Source organism: Chlamydotis macqueenii, chromosome 5 (assembly GCF_036417535.1).
Source record: "Chlamydotis macqueenii isolate bChlMac1 chromosome 5, bChlMac1.mat, whole genome shotgun sequence".
Lineage (NCBI taxonomy): Eukaryota > Metazoa > Chordata > Aves > Otidiformes > Otididae > Chlamydotis > Chlamydotis macqueenii.
The window spans coordinates 65,783,364-65,801,776 of NC_141560.1; the positions used below are offsets into that span (position 1 = coordinate 65,783,364).

Below are 18,413 nucleotides of genomic sequence, written 5' to 3' on the forward strand. Positions count from 1 at the left end.
TTTCCTGAGCTATAAAATAAGTATGTAGAAAAATATTTTTTAAGTAATATTGCATCTTTGTGGAGTTCCCTCTATCCAAAACTACTGAGGACTCCATAGAGTCAAAAACTTTTAAGACTTAGATATGTATTTGTGTAGCCAAAATAGGAGTCGTGTGACTTATTATTACCTTAGTTATTTTACTCCCCAGAAGAAGAGGCAGGAGCTATTTGCTTAGAGGGCTGGGAGAAAGCAGAACTTACTGCAAGCCCACTTGTTGAAACACTTGTGCTTCCCCCCTCCCCTTTACTGTAATCTAAAAAGTGGTATTCCCAACTAGTATTAACACTAACTATGAATATTTCCAACTGTTGGAGGAAAACTTCAGCTTCCTGCCTGAAGATCAATACTTATGGATGGGGCTCGGGTGACAACTGATAGGGTGATCTATTGGGTGCAGCCTTACATCAGCAGCAGCCTTGCTGAAGGGCTCTGCCCTGTTACATGTCACACAGCAAGCACGTAACGCCGGCGAAGGGATTCAGCCGTCCTCTTCAGGGCAGCTTTGCCGGAGACCTCTTGACTTTCCTGACAACACCTTGCCCCCCAGGACAGGCGAGGCAGGGAAGTACCAGCTGTACCAGTCCTAGGGCAGCATCTGCTGGTTATTGCATGGATCAACATAAATGGTTGTCATGGAAGAGGCTGCCTGCCTTGGCTCCCAGGCAGAGGTACCTGGGATGCGGGGAGGGCGGGATAAACAGGGGCGCTCTGCAGAGAAAGGACCCGTAAATGCCATTATGACAGGCACACAGGAGCGAGTGGGAACGGGCAAGGAGCTGCTGGGTCTTGGTCTTGCTTTTTTTTTTTTTTTTTTTTCTTTTGCTGTTGGGAGAAGCAGCACCCACAAAGTTTGGAGAGTCCACGTTCAGTTGGGGGCAGTTCGTCTCGAAAGGCAAAGAAACCCGCCCCGCCGGCAGCCCCCTCCCCGCCCCGCACACCCCCTTCGCGCTGCTGAGAAACAAATCCGAGATGGGGAGACACGGGGGGCGAGGACCTGGGGAGACTTGCCAGGAGTAATGCCCCCTCTCTTGGGGGAAAGAGACCGCGGTGGTGCCCAGGCGGGTGGGTTTGCGGTTTTTTTTGTTTGGTTTGTTTTCTTTTTTTTCTTTCCCCCACACCGCAAGCGGGGCGAAACAGAGCAAGCGATAGAAATAACGCCCGAGGGAGGGGGCGCGGGTCCAGGGAAGGGAGGAAGAAGGGGAAAGCAGGTCCCGGGATGTGCCCCCCTTTCCCTCCTCCTACTCCCCGGAGGCGGGGTTTTGCGCGGAGGGTGAGGGGGGTCGGGGGAGAAGTGCGCTGGGAAGTTGGAGCCGGGGAGAGGCAGGGGTTTCCGACGGGGAGCTCGCCTTGGCAAACTGTGCCACCTTCCTCTCGGTGGCAGGAGCCAGTATGCAACAAGTCCCTGGAGCACTTCCCGCGTGAGCGAGAGCGAACGTGACATTTGGAGGGAGAGGAAAAAAAAAAAAAATTTGAAAAAAAAAAAAAAGCCAAATGTTTACTTACCTGTCACCAACGCAAATCTCCAGAGCCAGCTCGTCTTGCACGGCCCCAGGTGCGAGCCGGGAGGTGGAAGGAGAGCGGCCGGGAGCCAGGACTTTCCTCGGGAACTTTCTGTCCCGCTCCGGTTTCCTGGGAGGCGGCTGCGATCACGTTTTATACCCTGTTAGTGGGTAACCCCTCTCATTCCTTAAGCTCACGTAAGAACTCAAAGGGAAACGTGACTCTGAGCTAAGGCGTTTGCGTAGATCTATAGGTTTTAAAAACTCCCTGCCAGTCGCTTTCTGTCTTCTGTAGGCACCAAGGTGGCGGAGAGTTTAAGCTTGCGGATATTGCAAAGGGTTATTAGATTCATAAGTCACACCAAGTGGTGGGCGATCCACTGAGCAAAGCAGAAGTTCTCACATGATGACTTCAAACAAGACACATTACCTTCCAGCATCTGTTGGAGAGACTGGATTTTAAGACACTTCTGTCTCCAGGACAGCAAAGAAACAATGGTGAGTACCAATGAAAAAAAAAAAAAAAAAGCTTATTTTTATAACTGGAGAGAAAAAGAAAACAACAACAACAAAAAAAAAAAAAGCTTGAGATGCTGCTTAACGACTGTATCTAGTATCACGGGCTGGGCTTTCTAGGACTTAACACACCACGGCGTGTAACCCGCGGAGGCCGGACACGTTGTGCTTTGGACAGTGTAACTTTAATTGCGACGCTCCCCGATTTAAGGCTGCGGTGGCAACACCGCGCTTGAGAAACTTGGAGCCGCCGGCGGCTCGCCCGCAGCCGGGCGCTCGCTCCTCCCGGCTCCCCCCTGCCCCTCTCCCTCGGCGGAGCGGGGTGGAGGTGGGGGGAGGGTGCGGAGAGGCGCGGAGCGAGGGCCGGGCATTGCCCCGGTGGGGCGGGGGTGCGGAGCGGCACGTGACAGGGCGCGGAGCGGGGCGCGCAGCGGGGCGCGGCGGCAGCACCCTGGACAGCGGCAGCGAGGAGATGCCGAGCGTGGGGGGTCGGCCCCGCTCCGCGCCCCTGCGCGCTCCGGGAGCTGCTGGCAGCCGGTACCGACACCCCCCCTCCACCTCCACCCCGGTCCTTCCCCTCCCCTCCCCGCCCGCTCGCCCCGCTGGAGCTGGGCGAAGTTGAATTCCTAGCGCTGCGGGCTGGAATAGGAGAAGGAGAGAGAGAGAGGAAAAAAAAAAGGAAAGGAAAAAAAAAAAAAGAGTCTTGCAAGCTCCGGGGGTTGGTTTGACGGTGTCAACTTTGGGAAATGCCAGTGTTTATCTCTGCGATCTAGCCACTGCTGGTGGTGTTGGCTGTGACCAAGGTAAGCGGAGGGGTGACCCCCCCGACGGCCCCCGCCCCTCTCCCGGTGGCGAGGGGATGGGTCCCTGCCCTTTGCCCAGTTTTGTTACCTTGCTGGCTGCTCGGTGCGCGGAGGCTGGAAAAGGTAGGAGAAGCCTGATGAGATTGCACTAGGAGTTGAGTTAAGTTGTGCCTGATTTAATCTGGGGATCTCATCTGTGTTGCGTATGCATGCTTTGGGCAAAGATGCAACCTCGATAAGCGGATGCGACGGGGTTTGGTGGTTCGTTTTTTGTTTTTTGTTTTTTTTTTTGTTGTGGGTTTTTTTTTTTTCCTCCTAGCTAAGGATGCAAGTTGATTTTTTTTTTTTTTTGCATAGCTGAAGAGATGCAGCTGAGCTCTAGCTGGCACTGTGCACGGCTGATCTTGCACAGATAAAGAGGCGCAGCTGATCTTTGCCTACATGGAGCCGAGCTGGTCCCCAGCTCGAGGGATCGCTGATGGCCCCTCCGTGCACGCAACCCACGGCTGTGAGGGAGCGCCGTGCGTGTATTGCTGATGATCCAATATCCGCATCTACTTTGCTATAATTAAAAAGGTGTGGGGAGGGGGGCTGTTTGACAAGCCTGAAACCCAAACGCAGCCCCCCCACCTGGAGATCATTCGGATAAGCTTTCTGCTCATCTCCCTCTCTCTAGTGCCTCCCCCCGCCTTCCCCCCCCCCCCCGCCCCTTCCGATTCTTCCTACGTAGAAATGTAGCTAATAATATTTAGTCTCCGGGCTAAAAATAAGCTCTGGAAAGTCAGCAGTTTGGCGGAGCAGCGGCGGTAGCAGCAGTGCTCGCAGGTAGAGAAGCTCTGGGGGTCTCCGGCTCTGCACGGAAATTGTGCACTGATATCCACCCCCCCTCCTCCCCAAGGAGGGGTGCGCACCCGCGGAGGAGGGGTCCGCGCTGCGTCCGCCGCTCCGCTCCAGCCAGCCTGCCCCTCCCCGCCCGGGGGATGGGGGTGGGGGGATCCCGGCCGCCGGGAGACACCCCTGCTGCCCGTCCCAGGGGAGCCGAGGGACGGCCAGCCAAGCCGGGTTGGGGGGCTCCGGTACCCCGCACCCCGGCACGGCGCGGGGGTGGCGGGGCCCTCCCTGCGGCAGAGCGGGGAGGGGGGGAGGGAGGGAGGATCCGGCGGCCCCCCCGCCCCCGCCGGGCTCCCGCTCCGGCTCGCACGTAGCACAGCCGAGGAGGGAAACCCCCCGGCGGGCGGGGGGGTGCGGGAGGCTGGAGGGGGGCATCCCCGCCGCGCAGGGCACTGCGCGCCCCAGACGGGCCGGGGGCTGGGCTCCCCCCACCCCCGCCGCGGTTGCTAGGGCGACCGCCTCCCCCTCGGGGGAGATGGGGAGGCGGGGATGCCGCCCCTTCCGTCCGTCCGTGTCTCCCCCACGGGAGATTCACGTCGTCACCGGCCCCCGGACGGTGCAGCTGGCAGCGGAGCCAAAATGGAGGTGGCGCAGGACGGCACCGGGGGGGCTTCACCGCGGAGCTCCCGCGAAAGTCGGTCACCGGGCTTCCCTTCTGCGTTAGGACCGGATTGTGGGGAGGGGCTGGGCTGGGCATTTTTTTTATCATTAAAGAAAAAGAGCTGCCCTTCTCTCCTGGCGATGCGGTAACCGCGGCCTGCGCTCCGCGTGTGTGTCCGTGTTCCCCCCGCGGGAGCCTGGGGAAGGAGCCGGGCGGGATCCCTCCGTGTATTTTTCCATTTCCACTTGGGAGAACTAGGCGTTTGCCGGGGATGCCTGTCTGAGTGGGATGAGAGGTGTCTCTCGGGAGCTCTAAGGCGAGGGGAAAGTAGCCCGAGAAGAGGTGGGTCTGGGAAGCATCCGTCATCCACCAGCTGGATCAAACTCAAATGCCCCTAGTTTGCAGGCTCGGTTTCGTAAATTCATAACAAAACGTCCTCCGACCTTTTTTCACTTAGGAAAAAGTCAGGTGGTAGGTAGAGCTGATATCTAATACATCTACTGTGATCTAGTGGCGATGAGCCCTACTAAAACCCAGCCACTTCCCAAAATAAATGGTTCTGATATATAGGAGGTTGCCAAGGAGCTTCTATTTATACAAATTTTCCACTCTTTGGGTAATTTTGTATATCTGCCCATATTTTAATTTTACACCCATTACTTTCTTGCCACTTCTTGAAAACTCTTGGTTCCCATATTTCCCTTTCTGCCTCTGTTGCCATGTTTGCGTTGAATTCTAATCGTTCTCTGCAGAGACGCATGGGACGGCTGGCTGCTAACAAATGACACTGGGCCATATTTGGTCGCATTTGCTCACGGTGACTCATACCTTCATCTGCAAGTAGCTTTATTGATTTTTAGTACCTACTATTTCTCCAAGAGCTGTCACCGCTTTGGTGGTGGTTCGTCACCACCTTTCATCTCTTATGGTTATGATACTGTAAAATGTCTGATCTCCTTCGAGTTGCTCTTCATCCTGCAGAGTTTTGATGTTGCAGTCTTTCCTGCTCCCTTTTTATAGTTTTCCTTGTATTTTACCTGATGCCATAAGCATTGTCTTCGGTGGTTTGGTGGCTGCCAGGTGTCTGTGTCCAGCATGAGATGTTTTTTAATGTGGTGTTTGACGTAGGCATGGTCTCTCTCTAAGTTTGTCATTCTCAGCACCTCTCCATTCGGATAACCGCTTGATTTTCAGCATCGTTCAATAATTTCCTATTTCAAATGGTCTGATAGTCCTCACTATTTATTTTTAGTGGCCACCATTCACAGGTGTGTATGCTGGAGGATTATGTCTAGCATTTCATTAATCTGAGGTGGCTGCATGCACACATTTGCCTTTGTACAGCAAGTCCTTTATTTCTTCTCTTTATCACACTGACATTGTTGAGCTCTCAGAAACACCCAAAGAAAATGCAGACTGGCTGCCATTTAGTAACCATACGTTGCTTCCTAAATACAGCGGCATACGATTGCCCTGCCATGAGAAATTCTGGAAAGGTGGATGAATCCCAAGGGACAAATTTTCCTCAGAGCTGTAAGTCTTACCATGAATCACTGTAGTAAATCACCACTGAGCACTCAAAGATGTAGCTGCTAGAATTTTTTTAATCAGATACACAAGCGAAGAGAGCATCCGTAAAATTTCGGGAGACCTAGTTCATTCCTCTAGCAAAAAACAGTCACGTCAAGTGCTGTAAACAGCATCTGTAAGAAACAGAACCTCCCAAAGCTGCTGAAAATCAGTAGGTTCCTTAGATCTGGGAAAGAAACAGGTAGCACAAGGTAAAATACATATGGACAGACACTTTCACAGCTCCCTCCCCTTTGAGCTAAGATTAGACTGAGGAGAAGAAACTGGGGCTAGCAAAACCAGGCTTGTCGAAGTGGTCCTTAAAATGAAGATGATGGCTTCTGGGGCATGGAGAACTAGAAAGAAAAAACTGAGAAAGGCCGGACTGGTTTTGTAATCCTCATTTTCATTCGTGGTTGGCGAGTCCAGCTAGTAATAGGGACCACAGAATACGGGCAGATGATACGTGAGAAAAAAAAAAAAGATAAAAGGTAATACTTGTACGCCTGGAGGTAAGAGTTCAAAACAAGTGTGAGTATCCCATGTTTCCCTTGTGTTTGGGTTTCCAAACGTTTTTACACCGCCTTTCCACATCTCTCCCACCACATCGTTTGGAAGACTAAAATGTCCCGGCAGGGAAACCTCAGGGGACGTCCCGCAGCGCCTGGGGCGTGTGATGAGCAGTTTCACGTGCAAACGGCTCGCCAGCTCCAGTGAATCCCTACACCCACACGCCAGCAAGGTGGGTTGCAGGGCAGGGCACCGACTTCTCCCATTAACTGAAAATATCTCGGAGACGTACTCTTGCAAAATTATAGCCAGGAAAACATAGCGACTGACATGGAGTTCATATAACAACTGCCCACCCATTTCATTATTTCACAAATGTGTGATTCGTGCTTGTGAGCTGTCACCGTTAACATTTCCATCTGTCTCAATATTGCTTCTATTCTTAGTTGCTATGTGATAGCTGTAGGTGTATGAAAAGGATTTTTCCCCCCTCCCCTGTGTCATGAAACAAAATAAATGAAAGCCACATATGTGTATCCACGCATTTCATGCAAGAAAGACAGGCACCTTTGCGGCGCTCCCACTACTAGAAGTAGAGGTGGAGTAAGAAGTGTGTGTCTGTGGCCTCTCCGATGCTGCTAGAACAGGTACTTAATGGGGAAAAACATAAATCAGTCAAAATCTAACTGCAAAAGAACAATATTGCTTTGATCTCCTTTTGAATGTGCAGTTTGAGAGACCTATTTTCCACATCATGTAAGTATGGGAGTAATTTTACTTATCACGTAATCCTAATTGGTCTTTTCCTGAGGCAATCTCAAAGGGAAAGTAGCCGTGACACACTTCAGTGTTCAAAGTATCGGGTCCTCAGAGCTTTCAAGGTACTCATCACTTGGACAAACAGAAAACTCTTTGCACGACATAGGCAAGTACCTCTATGCCAAAACTGGATTCAATGGGATGTTGGTAGAAGTGAACAGACATTTCACAACAGCCTCCAGCAAAAACGAAATCTGATTTCGGTCACTCTTGTCATTTGGACTTCATGGCAGAGCACAAACTCATAGTCCCCTGATGAAAAATGGCTCTTGGAGTGGCTAACAGATGTGACTGATTTTCACCCCTGGCACAGCTCGATGCTTCCCAGGAACGAAGGGATGAGCTGGGTCTGGTCTACAATGTAAGCTGGGCTGCAAGGGGTTGGCCCTGGCTCCTCCTTGGCTAGTGGAGAGCCTCGGGGCCAGGGCATTTGCCACAGAGCCAACTCTGCTGTCGGTAAGTGGTTTCCCCACAGTCCCAGGCTGTTGTGTGGTCTCCCGTGGGGAATATTAGCGATGGGACTGTAATGGACCAAGGTCTTGCCGTAAGTGGCCAAGTGTGTGCTTTCTCTTCCCCCTACCTTTTTGTGGTATGGTCTATCTGTTTTGGGCTTTTTTGTTCCTTCCAAAAATAGCACACAAAACCCCAATTTAACAAGCGTAGACCATTCACGCTGGCCTCCAATTTATTTTGACATTTGGCAAGAATGATTACGCAACATGTTCATTAAGTCATAACATTTTCGCTACTTTCCATTTTGGATCCTTATTGACTGTAGCACATGCGAAAATAATGAGCTTATTTATCCTCCAAATGGACAGTAGACCCCAAACCTCCCAAGAAAACGCATTGTTTACTGATGCAATGTAGGCAGAGACTTTTAAAGCCTTAGGTCTCACCTGACTGTATAAAAAAAAAGAAAAAGATTCATTTCTGAAAGGAGTGAGGAGGGGTTTATCGTCCACTAAAATGTTTACAGGGCTGAGCAGCTAAGGAGGTCTCATCAGACAAATGGTTTCGTTTTTCTTAAACAGAGCCCCTTCTTTTGGCAAGCCTTTGTGGGACTCGGGAATAATGCAGGAAAACAGCCATGGTAATAGATAATTGGATGGACCAGCTAAAAGCAATGTGAAAGGGGGCTGGTAGCACAAGGATTACAGAAGGTGTGTGGGCATTTTGACATCCAGAAAACATTATAGATCTGGTCTCGGCTACCTCAGTCTCATGATGATAATTAAGAAATGTGGGTGTAGAAAAGCTCTTCGCCTGGTTTGGTTGGATTATTGCTGCAGTTCAAAACACAATTGGCACAGACACCCACATTGGACATGATTGCCCTTTGATGAGGCAGATACTGACTTTTTAAAGCTGACATAGTTAAAATTATGTCTAAAGTTTATGGGGCCACCAGCTTCTGACTAGACTCCATTATTATAACAAATGGTAAAAGAGAAGTTGAAGCACTTTTTTTTTTAAAAAAAAAAAGGTTGAGGCATGTTGAGGAGGAAGGGATGCTGGCAGTGGGAAAGCTTCAGGATTAATCCTTCTCTCATCTATTTGGCAACAGTGGAATGACACAGGCAGTGTCCAGGGGGTTTGCATTCTACACGTGGCCATACATTCTCTTTAAAGACAGACTGGAGGGAAGACCATCGAGGCTGGGTCCTCGGCTGCTCCCGTTAATAGCCCACAGTGTAAACTCTAATTCCTATACAGCTTGTGTGTCGTATGGCAGATCTTCCCAGTTCTTTTGCTTCCATTTGTTCATCAACAATACAGAGGTGTTATCAAACTCCTCCCCTCTGAGCACTGAATAAGGTGAAAAAGACCATAAATAAAAAAAAAAAAGTTCAAGCTTCTTTATAAGTAGATTTTTTTTTTTTCTGAGAAACACTTGTGAATGGTAAGAGAATGATGGAGGCTGTTTAGATGGGCACTCCTTATGCCGAAGATAAGACATAACAGTATAGATCAACATACTTACTCTTGCAGCATGTTGTTCTAATATTAGAGACGCTAAACCTGTACAGCTATGGAAATGTCAAAGTATTGATTTCAGGCCTGACCCTGCATTTGGATTTATTAATTCTTTCACACATTTGACTCCTTAAAACAACAGCAATGGAAGAAGGCTCTATGGTGGCCCAGTGGTCATTCTGTATTTATCACAGCTCCTCTTCAAGTTTTCCTTTAGGAACCAGAAAAGGCCACATGTTGACAAGGTAGACAGACTTGCAAAAGTATTTGACATTTCAAAATTATCCTTTTTTCCCCAATATTTTTAACACAAATTCAGTTCTATGTTGTTTTACAGAGGGTTCAAAGAGGCTTTCGGTATTTCCCTCTAAAGCTATCATCAAAAGTCTGACAATAACATTTGATAAAATATTCAGATTCAAAACAAAATATATCATGAGAAGACAATGGATTTCAGGGAAACAGGTGGTTACCAAAAGAAAAAGGAAAAAAAAAAAAAGGAGCTGATTTCTGACAGCAAATACCTTTTGAAACCTGACCAGCTCTACTGAGAATGGGATGCAGTGAGAGCCATGAGCAGGGGTCAAGAGGCTGGAGCTGCTTAGGTGCTTAATTGGCTCCATCAAATACATGTTCATTTACATCTGCTGAAAGTTTACAAAACCATCTGAGAGGGTATTTTGCTGAATTTTGTAAACAGGTATCTGATAAAATAGTATTGACCAGGAAAACAAAAAGCCCTAGCAGTTTTTAAGCGAGGCTAAATTCTAGTTTTGGAATTTTCCAATGGATGGTGATACAACTCAAACGTCTTTTGCTTCTGTATGTGTCACTTGATGTAGCCTGAAGTGTGATACCCCTTATTCTACTGCTGAAAATTTATTGCATCAGAGGGAAAAAAAAAATAATGTATATACTGGTTATAGAAAGAGTCATCCACACAAGGAGTGAATCTCACACTATTTCCCGTATCAGTCTCTTTTTGTGTCCCAAATTTGGTTTATTGACTAAGTTATTCTAAGTCCTTATACCACACTCAGCAGTCATTGTGGTATTTGAACACCTTTCTAAGTGACGTGACTAATATCTGTCCTGTTTTGCTCTTATCATCTTCCGAGGGAACAACTGCTTGAAGTCTAGGATTTCTCCTTAGTTCTTTTTTTTTTTTTAATTGTGAATAAGTCTCTCACAAAGGCCTTGGTGATGCAAGAGGTAAGAGTTTAATCATAGATTCACCTGATTCTTCTCTTTCTCTGTGGTATTCGCTCCTACATCAGCAGTCGGTCACTCTATCCACCGCCTATTCCCCAGGCAGATCTGGTTCTTGTGCTTTTTCCGCCCACCACCTGTTGTTTTCCTCTTCCCAAATCCTTCACCTAGACTCAGACATCAGCTGCCCAACCATGGTCATAGCCCAGGATACCCACTGCTTTTCTTGCCTCTTTTTTTTTTTTTTGAACTCTTTCAAAGACCTGACTTCAGAGGCGTTTTTAATCCCCAGTCTACTGCCTTTGGCACCAAATAGTTATTTTTATCATCTGCTTCCCCATCAAAGATTTCCCGCAGCATTCCCTAAAGAAAATTCTGCTGGCTCCCAAATTTTAAGGAAACCAAAATAGCTGACAAGAAGGCTAAGCCCTTTTTAAGGCAAAGCTAGAAAGTTACTTTGCAATGGCCAGAATTTCATATTCATTTATCCGTAGGGATTTCCCAGACAAAGCGGAGAGGAAATTCAGACTAACGCGAGGCAGACACTCCAGGGCAGGAAAGCCAGAGATTATAGACCTTTCAAAATTGTTTTCTTTTGGGTCTGTACCATCCTTTGGTAAGCCAGCCCATCCAAGAGCAATAGGGCAGGACCAAGGCAATGTCCTGACTCGTCTCCTTGGTCACCAGAGGCCATTTCACCAGCTGCTGCCTGTGTGTGGCAGCTGCCCGGGGCTCTGATTAGCAGTGACGATGCTGTGCGTTATGCCAGTTCCTTCTCAGAAATGGAGAGCTGGGCAGACTTCAGCACGTCCTCCCCCAGGATGTACTGGGGATGATGCAGCCACAGAGCCAAGTCTCGTTTGGATCCATTCGTCTTTTTATCTCTCGCGGTTTGGGTTTCTAATGTGACTTGCAGACTGGGGTAACCCTCAAAACTGTCTCCACAAAGCCAAGAATTGCTAATTGTGGGTGGACGTTAATGCCTCCCTGCATAGCAATAGCCTTCTGCTCACCCTGGCTTGCCCTCGCTGCAGACCTGTACCTGGTTATGAACAACATGCCGTTCCCACAGCTGCAGAAATGGAGATAAGAGGGATGGGGGGCTGTGCAAGCAGGTGGTTTGGAGGGTGCAGAGCCCCTGATCCGAGCAACCATGGGGAAGGGGTGGGGAGGACACGGAGAGCACCTGGAAGAGGAGATGGGTTGTGTGGCAGGAGTGAAGGAGCCCCACGGAGGGGTCTCTTTGGGAAGGGAAGTCTTCCTTGGGAGGAAGGAATCAGGCAGGTTCTTGGTGTGCCCCGGGTGCTCAGCCTGAACACTCAGCATCACTGCAAGTTTTGTCAACCTGTTCTCAAGTCTTGTCCAACCCCACCTCTGACTCCTGCTAGAAAGAGGCAGCATAGTTTCTCAGACACAGGCTCTCAGAGACTTCAGGCCAGGACACAGCACCGCTGCTGTGGTGGGATCGAGCCATGGCCACAAGCCCTCCCCGTGCCACCCACATACCACTCCCACAGCTACAGCCCAGTTGTATCCTCAGGGAGGAGGCACCTGGGCTGTGGCTGAGTTAATTTTCCTTTGTCCGTTCCAATGGGCACTGTCGCTGCTTGGCAAGGCAGAGACTACATGGAAGTGTGGTAACACAGATAGGCAAGTGATAGGGAAGGAAAATTATAGGGTTGTATGGTTCAAGCATGTATGGAAGGGATATGCTGTAGGTACCTGCGAATACTCCCAAAATTCTATTTATTACACTACTACAAAAAAAAAAAAAACATGATGGAAGGCTGTTAGCATTATCTGAAGACTGTACCAGTTTATTTATGAAGATTAATTTTAACATACCTCTCTCTTTGGGAAATGAGGAGAGAGAGAAAGCACTGGACCAGAAAGCAGTCCGGATCAGAAGCCTTCAACGCACTTACACAGGCACTTGAAACCAGCATAAACGCCCCTCCCTGTCCCTGCTGGGTCAGCCCTAGCCTGAAGCAAGTCCCTGGGCTAACCGGTTGTGTGGCCAGAGGGTGGTCCCAGGGACCCCCATGACCCCTCTGCCAGCAAGGAAGTGCGGGAGCACTGGGAGATGGTGGGCAAGCAGAAATGATGGGGAGCGCTGGAGCCTCAGTGGCCCCACGCTGGTCTGTGCCAGGGGAGCAAAGAAATAGTGGGGGAACCTGGGATGAAACCTTCTCAGCAAGCCAGCTAAGCAATCCTCGGCTGTCTGCAAGTGTGTCCTACCTGGCTGTATCCAAAACCTCGATGGGGGAAGCTATCCGCCTTCTTCTGAGTCCGTGCTCTTTGTGGGATGTTACTAAAGATCAACGGTTCGCTAAAAATCGATTGGCTAAATTCAGGTGGAGGTCTAGGACCAGTTTGTCAAACAGACAGCGAGAATGTGTTTTTCCTACACTTGTCTTTCGCTCGTGTTTATACTCGGGCCCAGACTTTCTTCCTGAGTCGCTCTAAGCCCATCAGTTCATGGCATTAACACAATGTTAATTTACTGCAAGGGTGCGGGCCTGACAAAAGCACAGCAAACCCCAAACTGCAAAATAAGCTATGTTATCAGTTACACTTCCCCAGCTCTGGTGACTGGTGCAATTTTCTGGCAGTTAACAGGGTCTAAATTAAGAAACTAATCAGAAATAAGCCTCTAAATTATACCGGTTCTTATTTACTTTCTTTTATCTTGATGCAACTACTTAAAGGAATATTTTTAACAGATCTTTTAAACATTTCTAGTAAGAGGCAATAGACAAAATGTCATAATTTCCATATGAAGGAGTTTCTCAGTGCAATTCCGATCTAAAAAGCCATTTTACCCTAATACGGTCCCAGAGTCTAAGTAACATATTCTGTCGCAATGACTTTTGCATCAAAACAATTTTTCTGTTTCATATCCGAGAAAAAATGTTGAATATTTAAATTCCATATCCTTTTTGATCTTAATTCCCATCACAGAAGAGCTCTTTAGGCCTCATCAGTGTGCTCTAGGTGCAATACCAGAGTATATTTTTCATATTACGGGATCTAACCCAAATTAAGAAACCAAAGGGGAAGAAGCTATTCATGCCTGGAAGGGAAAGGGATTCTGCTCGGAGCAGGTAGCAGGGTAAGGCATCAAACAGAAACGTAATGAACATCTAAAATAATGGTTTAAATGCCTTGCTGCAGAGTCCTTGCTGAAAATCTAGCACTGGGCTCTCTTCTGATTTAAATACTTTGCATTCCTGTTGACTTCAGTGGTGTTTATATTCAAACAAATAAAGGCACTGTAAGGCCATATAGCACAACTGTGGGTTGCAATAAATTACAGCAGATTAAATAGGATAACTAATGAAATACTAAGAGGTGTTTAAAGCCACCACTCCCTTGTAAGCATTTATGTTTCAGCTGTATAAACTACATGAAAAATAAACAGTGTCCAGGAAATAAATGTAGATAATTGTTGTTTACGAATTTAAACTCCAATGGCACAAGTCCTGAACCGCCAAGAAAAGGCCCCACTGAATATCTCAGCAGACCCGGGGGTGGATTGTACTTGAGTAGTCTTTGAGTTACATCCAACCCTAAAAATAGAGGGGCTTTGGGCACGCTGGGTACAAGGAAAAGACAGGAGAGGAGCCAGGGCTGAGGCTCCGCAGATCAGCCCATGTGCGAGATGTTGGATGGTGGGAGCAGGCTGCCAGGTGCCAGGAACACGTACCAGACATGCGTGATTGCTTTCCTCCTGCTTGCTGTTCTGGTCGCGTGGGTTTTGTGGTCCCAGCCATGCCCCACCAGCACCCCTCAAGAGCCACCTTTGTCCTTGTGCAGGCCAGGACAGAGAAATCGATATGTTTTCCCATTTGAAAAATAGTGTAGAACTTGAGGAAAGTTATTTTAAAATATCTTAAAATTTGTATTGATTTTCTGAATCAATATTTCAGGATTTTTGAATTCCAGAGTAGCCATACATCCGCCCCATGTTTCATTCGCATCTTTCTGCATCTATAAATGAGAGTCCACGTGCTGCAGAGAGAGAACTGGCTACACATCCAATTACTCCCGTACGGTACTTGTGAAGAGAAAATAATATTTTAATAGGAGTACCACAAGTATATATACTATTTAAAGCAACTCTGCAGTGCAGGTCAATTAAATCATTTCATCGGGCCAATGAGGAGAAATAAAGGCCCCTATGGAAATCCTGGTCCCTGGGGCAGGGTGCCATGGTGGAGTGAAAGAGGGAGAGGGGATGGCACCTTCATTGTTGGCATCTTTTGCTGTACATTAACGCACCCCGGGGACCGGGAGAGCACGACCTGCTGGTGGCCCAAATCTTGACTCTTTTGCCGCCGTCGCTGCTCACCCGTGGCCCGGGCGCTCCTCTGCCACAGATAAACAGACCATCCCTTTTATCCTGACAAGTGAAAACCGCCGGAGTGACACGCCACTGCCTATTAATCTCCAAAATGGAACGTAGTAACGTTTATACACAGCATGGTTCCAGTTGTTGAATTAGTGGAAGATTAACAATCCCAAGTGTTCAATAAACAGAAAAGACAGCAAACAAATTAAACGTGTTAGTCAAGGGAAATTTTGGCTTTAATGCAACTAATCCAGTACTTGTTTCTTGAGCCACAAGTCACAGTAACTGGAGGAGGAGAACGAATTGTGGTCTGGGTTTCATTTCGAGGGCTTTATTTAGTTTTTATTGCTGCACTGATAATTTTACTTTGCAATTAACTAAAATATCTACTGTTCCTTGGATACTTCTCTCTTTAACACTTTAGGTGGTTAACATGGCAAATGTTTTGAACTCTATAGTTGCTTCTTAGGTAAAGTAGCTCAATACCCTATTTAAGAAAAAAAAAACAAAAACATGAATTCATCTTTAAACACATCAGCTCATTAAAAGTATTGACGTGGCTGCGCTTGAAAGAGCAACACAGCTAAAGCACCTGAACGTCTCTGGGAAGATGAAGACAGCTATCTAAGTGCAGCATAAGATGCCTTAATATGAAAGCACAGGGCAGGAGAAGAAGAAGAAGAACTATTTAATGTTTACACATGCTTTTCATTCCCAAGGATCTCCACGTACCCGGGGAGGATCCCTCCTGCCAGCTCCCGGCCGGAGCGAGGCCCCGCGGGCGGTGGGCACCCTGGCACAGCTGCCGGCCCCCAGCACCGAGCAGCCAGTCCTCCATCTCCCCTCCCTGACTGTTTGCTTTAGATCTCTTATCGCCCGTCACCCTCCGGGCAATATCGCTGAGCAGCCGCACCTGGCGAGCGGAGTGCTTGAGCTTGATGTCAGGGGAGATTTTAGTGACTTAAATAGAAATAAACTACAAAGGAGCATTCACAGGGCTGCAAACCTGGGGGTTTGGGGCTTGCTTATTTTTAGACTGTACCCAAAATAAGTTCTCAACAGCTATGCACTGAGGAGGCTTTGGTAAGGCTTGTACCTACTCTGACAAGATGCCTGGCTAAGTTTATTAAACCCCTGGAATCCGATCCCTTTAAATATTAAAAATAATCCACTGTATTGCATCTAATTGAAACCCACTGAATACTTAGAGGAAAGGAGAGATGAGTCAATCCCAACACCTTTCACCCACAAGTGCACCAACAGTTTTCTGATCTTCTTTAATCATAGAGCTCCAATGGCCGGATTCGTCACAGGAGTGCATCTCCAGCCATCTAATCTCTCCGCGCTCGGCTCGGGTTTCCCCCGTCCCGAGGAATCACACACAACCTCTTTGGGGGAGAGGGGATTTTCTTTTCCCTTCCCATGTCTGCGAACTCACTCGGAGCCTGCTTTTTTGTTGTTTTTTCATGCCCTCTCTTCTGTCCGCTGCGATGGAGCCGTGGCTGGGCTGTGCCTTTGTTAGCAGGGAGGTTGGGGGCGAGCGGGGAAGGGCTTGGGCACCGTCCGCCAGACATTCGGTACACTGGATACTCTCGGGCACAACCCAGATACTTTGCTCTTTGCTCAGACGCCGGGTGTTTAACGCCTTCAAAACAACAGCAGTAATGCAGAGACACTTGTGAGATGAATCCCCAGGTTTCGCAAGTGCTGGAGCATCAGGGAACAATAAACCCAACTTTTAATTTCTCTGCTGGGTAGGACTTATTCTCTCCTTTCTTTTTTTCTGGTCCTCCTTTCAGCTGTGCCGCCATCCTCGAAAGCCACCCTCCAGCCCGGAGCGCAGGGCCAGCTTCGCACGGCTCCGCGCTGGCCGCGGGGCCGAGCGATCAGGACAAAGGGTGAATTATCCTGCCGGCCCTTCTGCGCGGGGAAGAGGGATTTCGTGCCAGGTTTAGGAGTCCCGCTGTCCAAGCAGCGTACGGGGTTCCTGCAAAACCCCAAAGGGAAGCCTAGAAATTTGGGGAGGCAGCCCAGGGAGGTTGTCAAATGCGTCATTGTCCGCGTCCTCTGCTGGCACATGTGCACTGCTGGTTGGCTGTCACGTAAGGTGACATCGGCTGGGTAAGTGTGCACGTGCGTTTGGATGGGGAGGAGTTGCGCATGTGCGTGTGTTCATGGTTCGGTGTATGTGGCAATTGTCACGTATGACTCATGTTCCATTTCCATGACAGTTGATGCCAGTAGAGACAGCTACACGAGTGGTGGCAAGGAACAAACACAGAAGGGGTGCGCTCGCCAAACAAGTGCATTCATGAGCAGCTTAATGAATTTAGATATAATAGACACACGCATTTCCTCGTTTGCAAAAGACTAATCTGCACCTACCACAGAGCTCTGTTATGGAACCAGTTTCACACACGTAAACGGCTCTGGAATCCCTGACGAGCAGGCATGGGACAAGATCCAGGGTACAGATCCCCGCGTGTGACGGAAAGCTGGCACACCTCTAGCACACAGGAGAAGAGATCAATTATTTTAATTGTTTGTTGGAGCTTTACATTCACTTTTGCTGTAGCTGCAGGGTGATGATTCTGAGCTATTAGGTGATATTTTCTCCAGCAAAAATGTTGTGGTTTCGGGGCCTGTGATTGAAAGGGTAGGTTTCACCGCTTCACCCTGTACACATGCAGCCTACAAACTATGTCTAATGAAAGATCTTTGGCTTTGTATTCTCATCTTTGCTGTTTCACATAATACTTTCCCTGCTAAAATGAGGCCGAAAGGCCTCTCGGCAGACGTTGTTCACCGAAGGCGAAATTATGCTCGACATTAAGAGCAAGTACCCTGTGCTATTTAAGGCACAGGGTGTAGTCTGGCCACCCAGCAAGCTCCTTGTAGACCAGAACTATAGCAGCTCTTTGCAGGCTGGACACAAGATAAACCTCGAGGCTGTGACATCCAAGTGCCACCAACCCCAGGGCTTTAACATGCAGACCCCCAGGAGAGGCGGTGGCTGCAGTTTGGTGGACCCCCGGGTACAAGGGTTGGGCTGGGAAGCTGCTCGCCACCCTCCTCCTCTCTTCATCTCGCACCATCACAGCCTGGCCGATCACAAAGACTTCACGAATCTGGGTTCGATCCCCGAAGATGCTAGGGTTTTCTAGTCCCGCTGATGTTAGTGTGGAGCATCAATGGCTCTGCTGTGTGTGCTGCGATGGCTGAATCATCGGAGAGTGGCGTCACAGCCCAGTCATCTCATTACGAACGCGGCATGCCTGCAACCTCCAATTGTGTTTATAACCCATCGCAATTTTTAGCATTACTTGAGTAGGAAAAGTTTATTTCCATGAACTTTCCAGCCCTTTAATGTGAAAAAAAATAGCAAAGATAGGTAACTAGGAAACATGAATAAACACAATTAAACATAAAGTGCTTGTAGTGATATAAGAACTGACCTCAGCCAATTAAAATTATTAATAGAAAAAATACTCTGGTGTCAAAACCCAAGTACATCAACAGCATTCTCATTTGTGTAATCAGGATTAGTTTATATTTCCTGACAACCAAGTGAGAAGCAGTCCAAATTGTAGCTTCTTGACCTTTTTCTCGTTCAAAAGCAGGTTGAC

At 48.3% G+C, this 18,413-nt stretch overlaps 1 protein-coding gene across 2 annotated transcripts in view; it reads left to right on the plus strand.

The window, feature by feature from the left end:
* The first annotated feature begins 1,902 nt into the window (after positions 1-1,902).
* BDNF (brain derived neurotrophic factor) overlaps positions 1,903-18,413 on the plus strand; it is a 41,703-nt gene continuing 25,192 nt past the window's right edge. The window contains exon 1 of one of the 2 annotated variants that reach the window (XM_086749405.1): positions 1,903-2,039. In XM_086749405.1, coding sequence (XP_086605531.1) covers positions 2,037-2,039 — 3 coding nt within the window. In that variant the 5' untranslated portion in view covers positions 1,903-2,036. Of the gene's footprint in view, positions 2,040-2,603; positions 2,861-18,413 lie in introns of those variants that run through there. The other variant, XM_086749406.1, reaches the window with a different exon arrangement.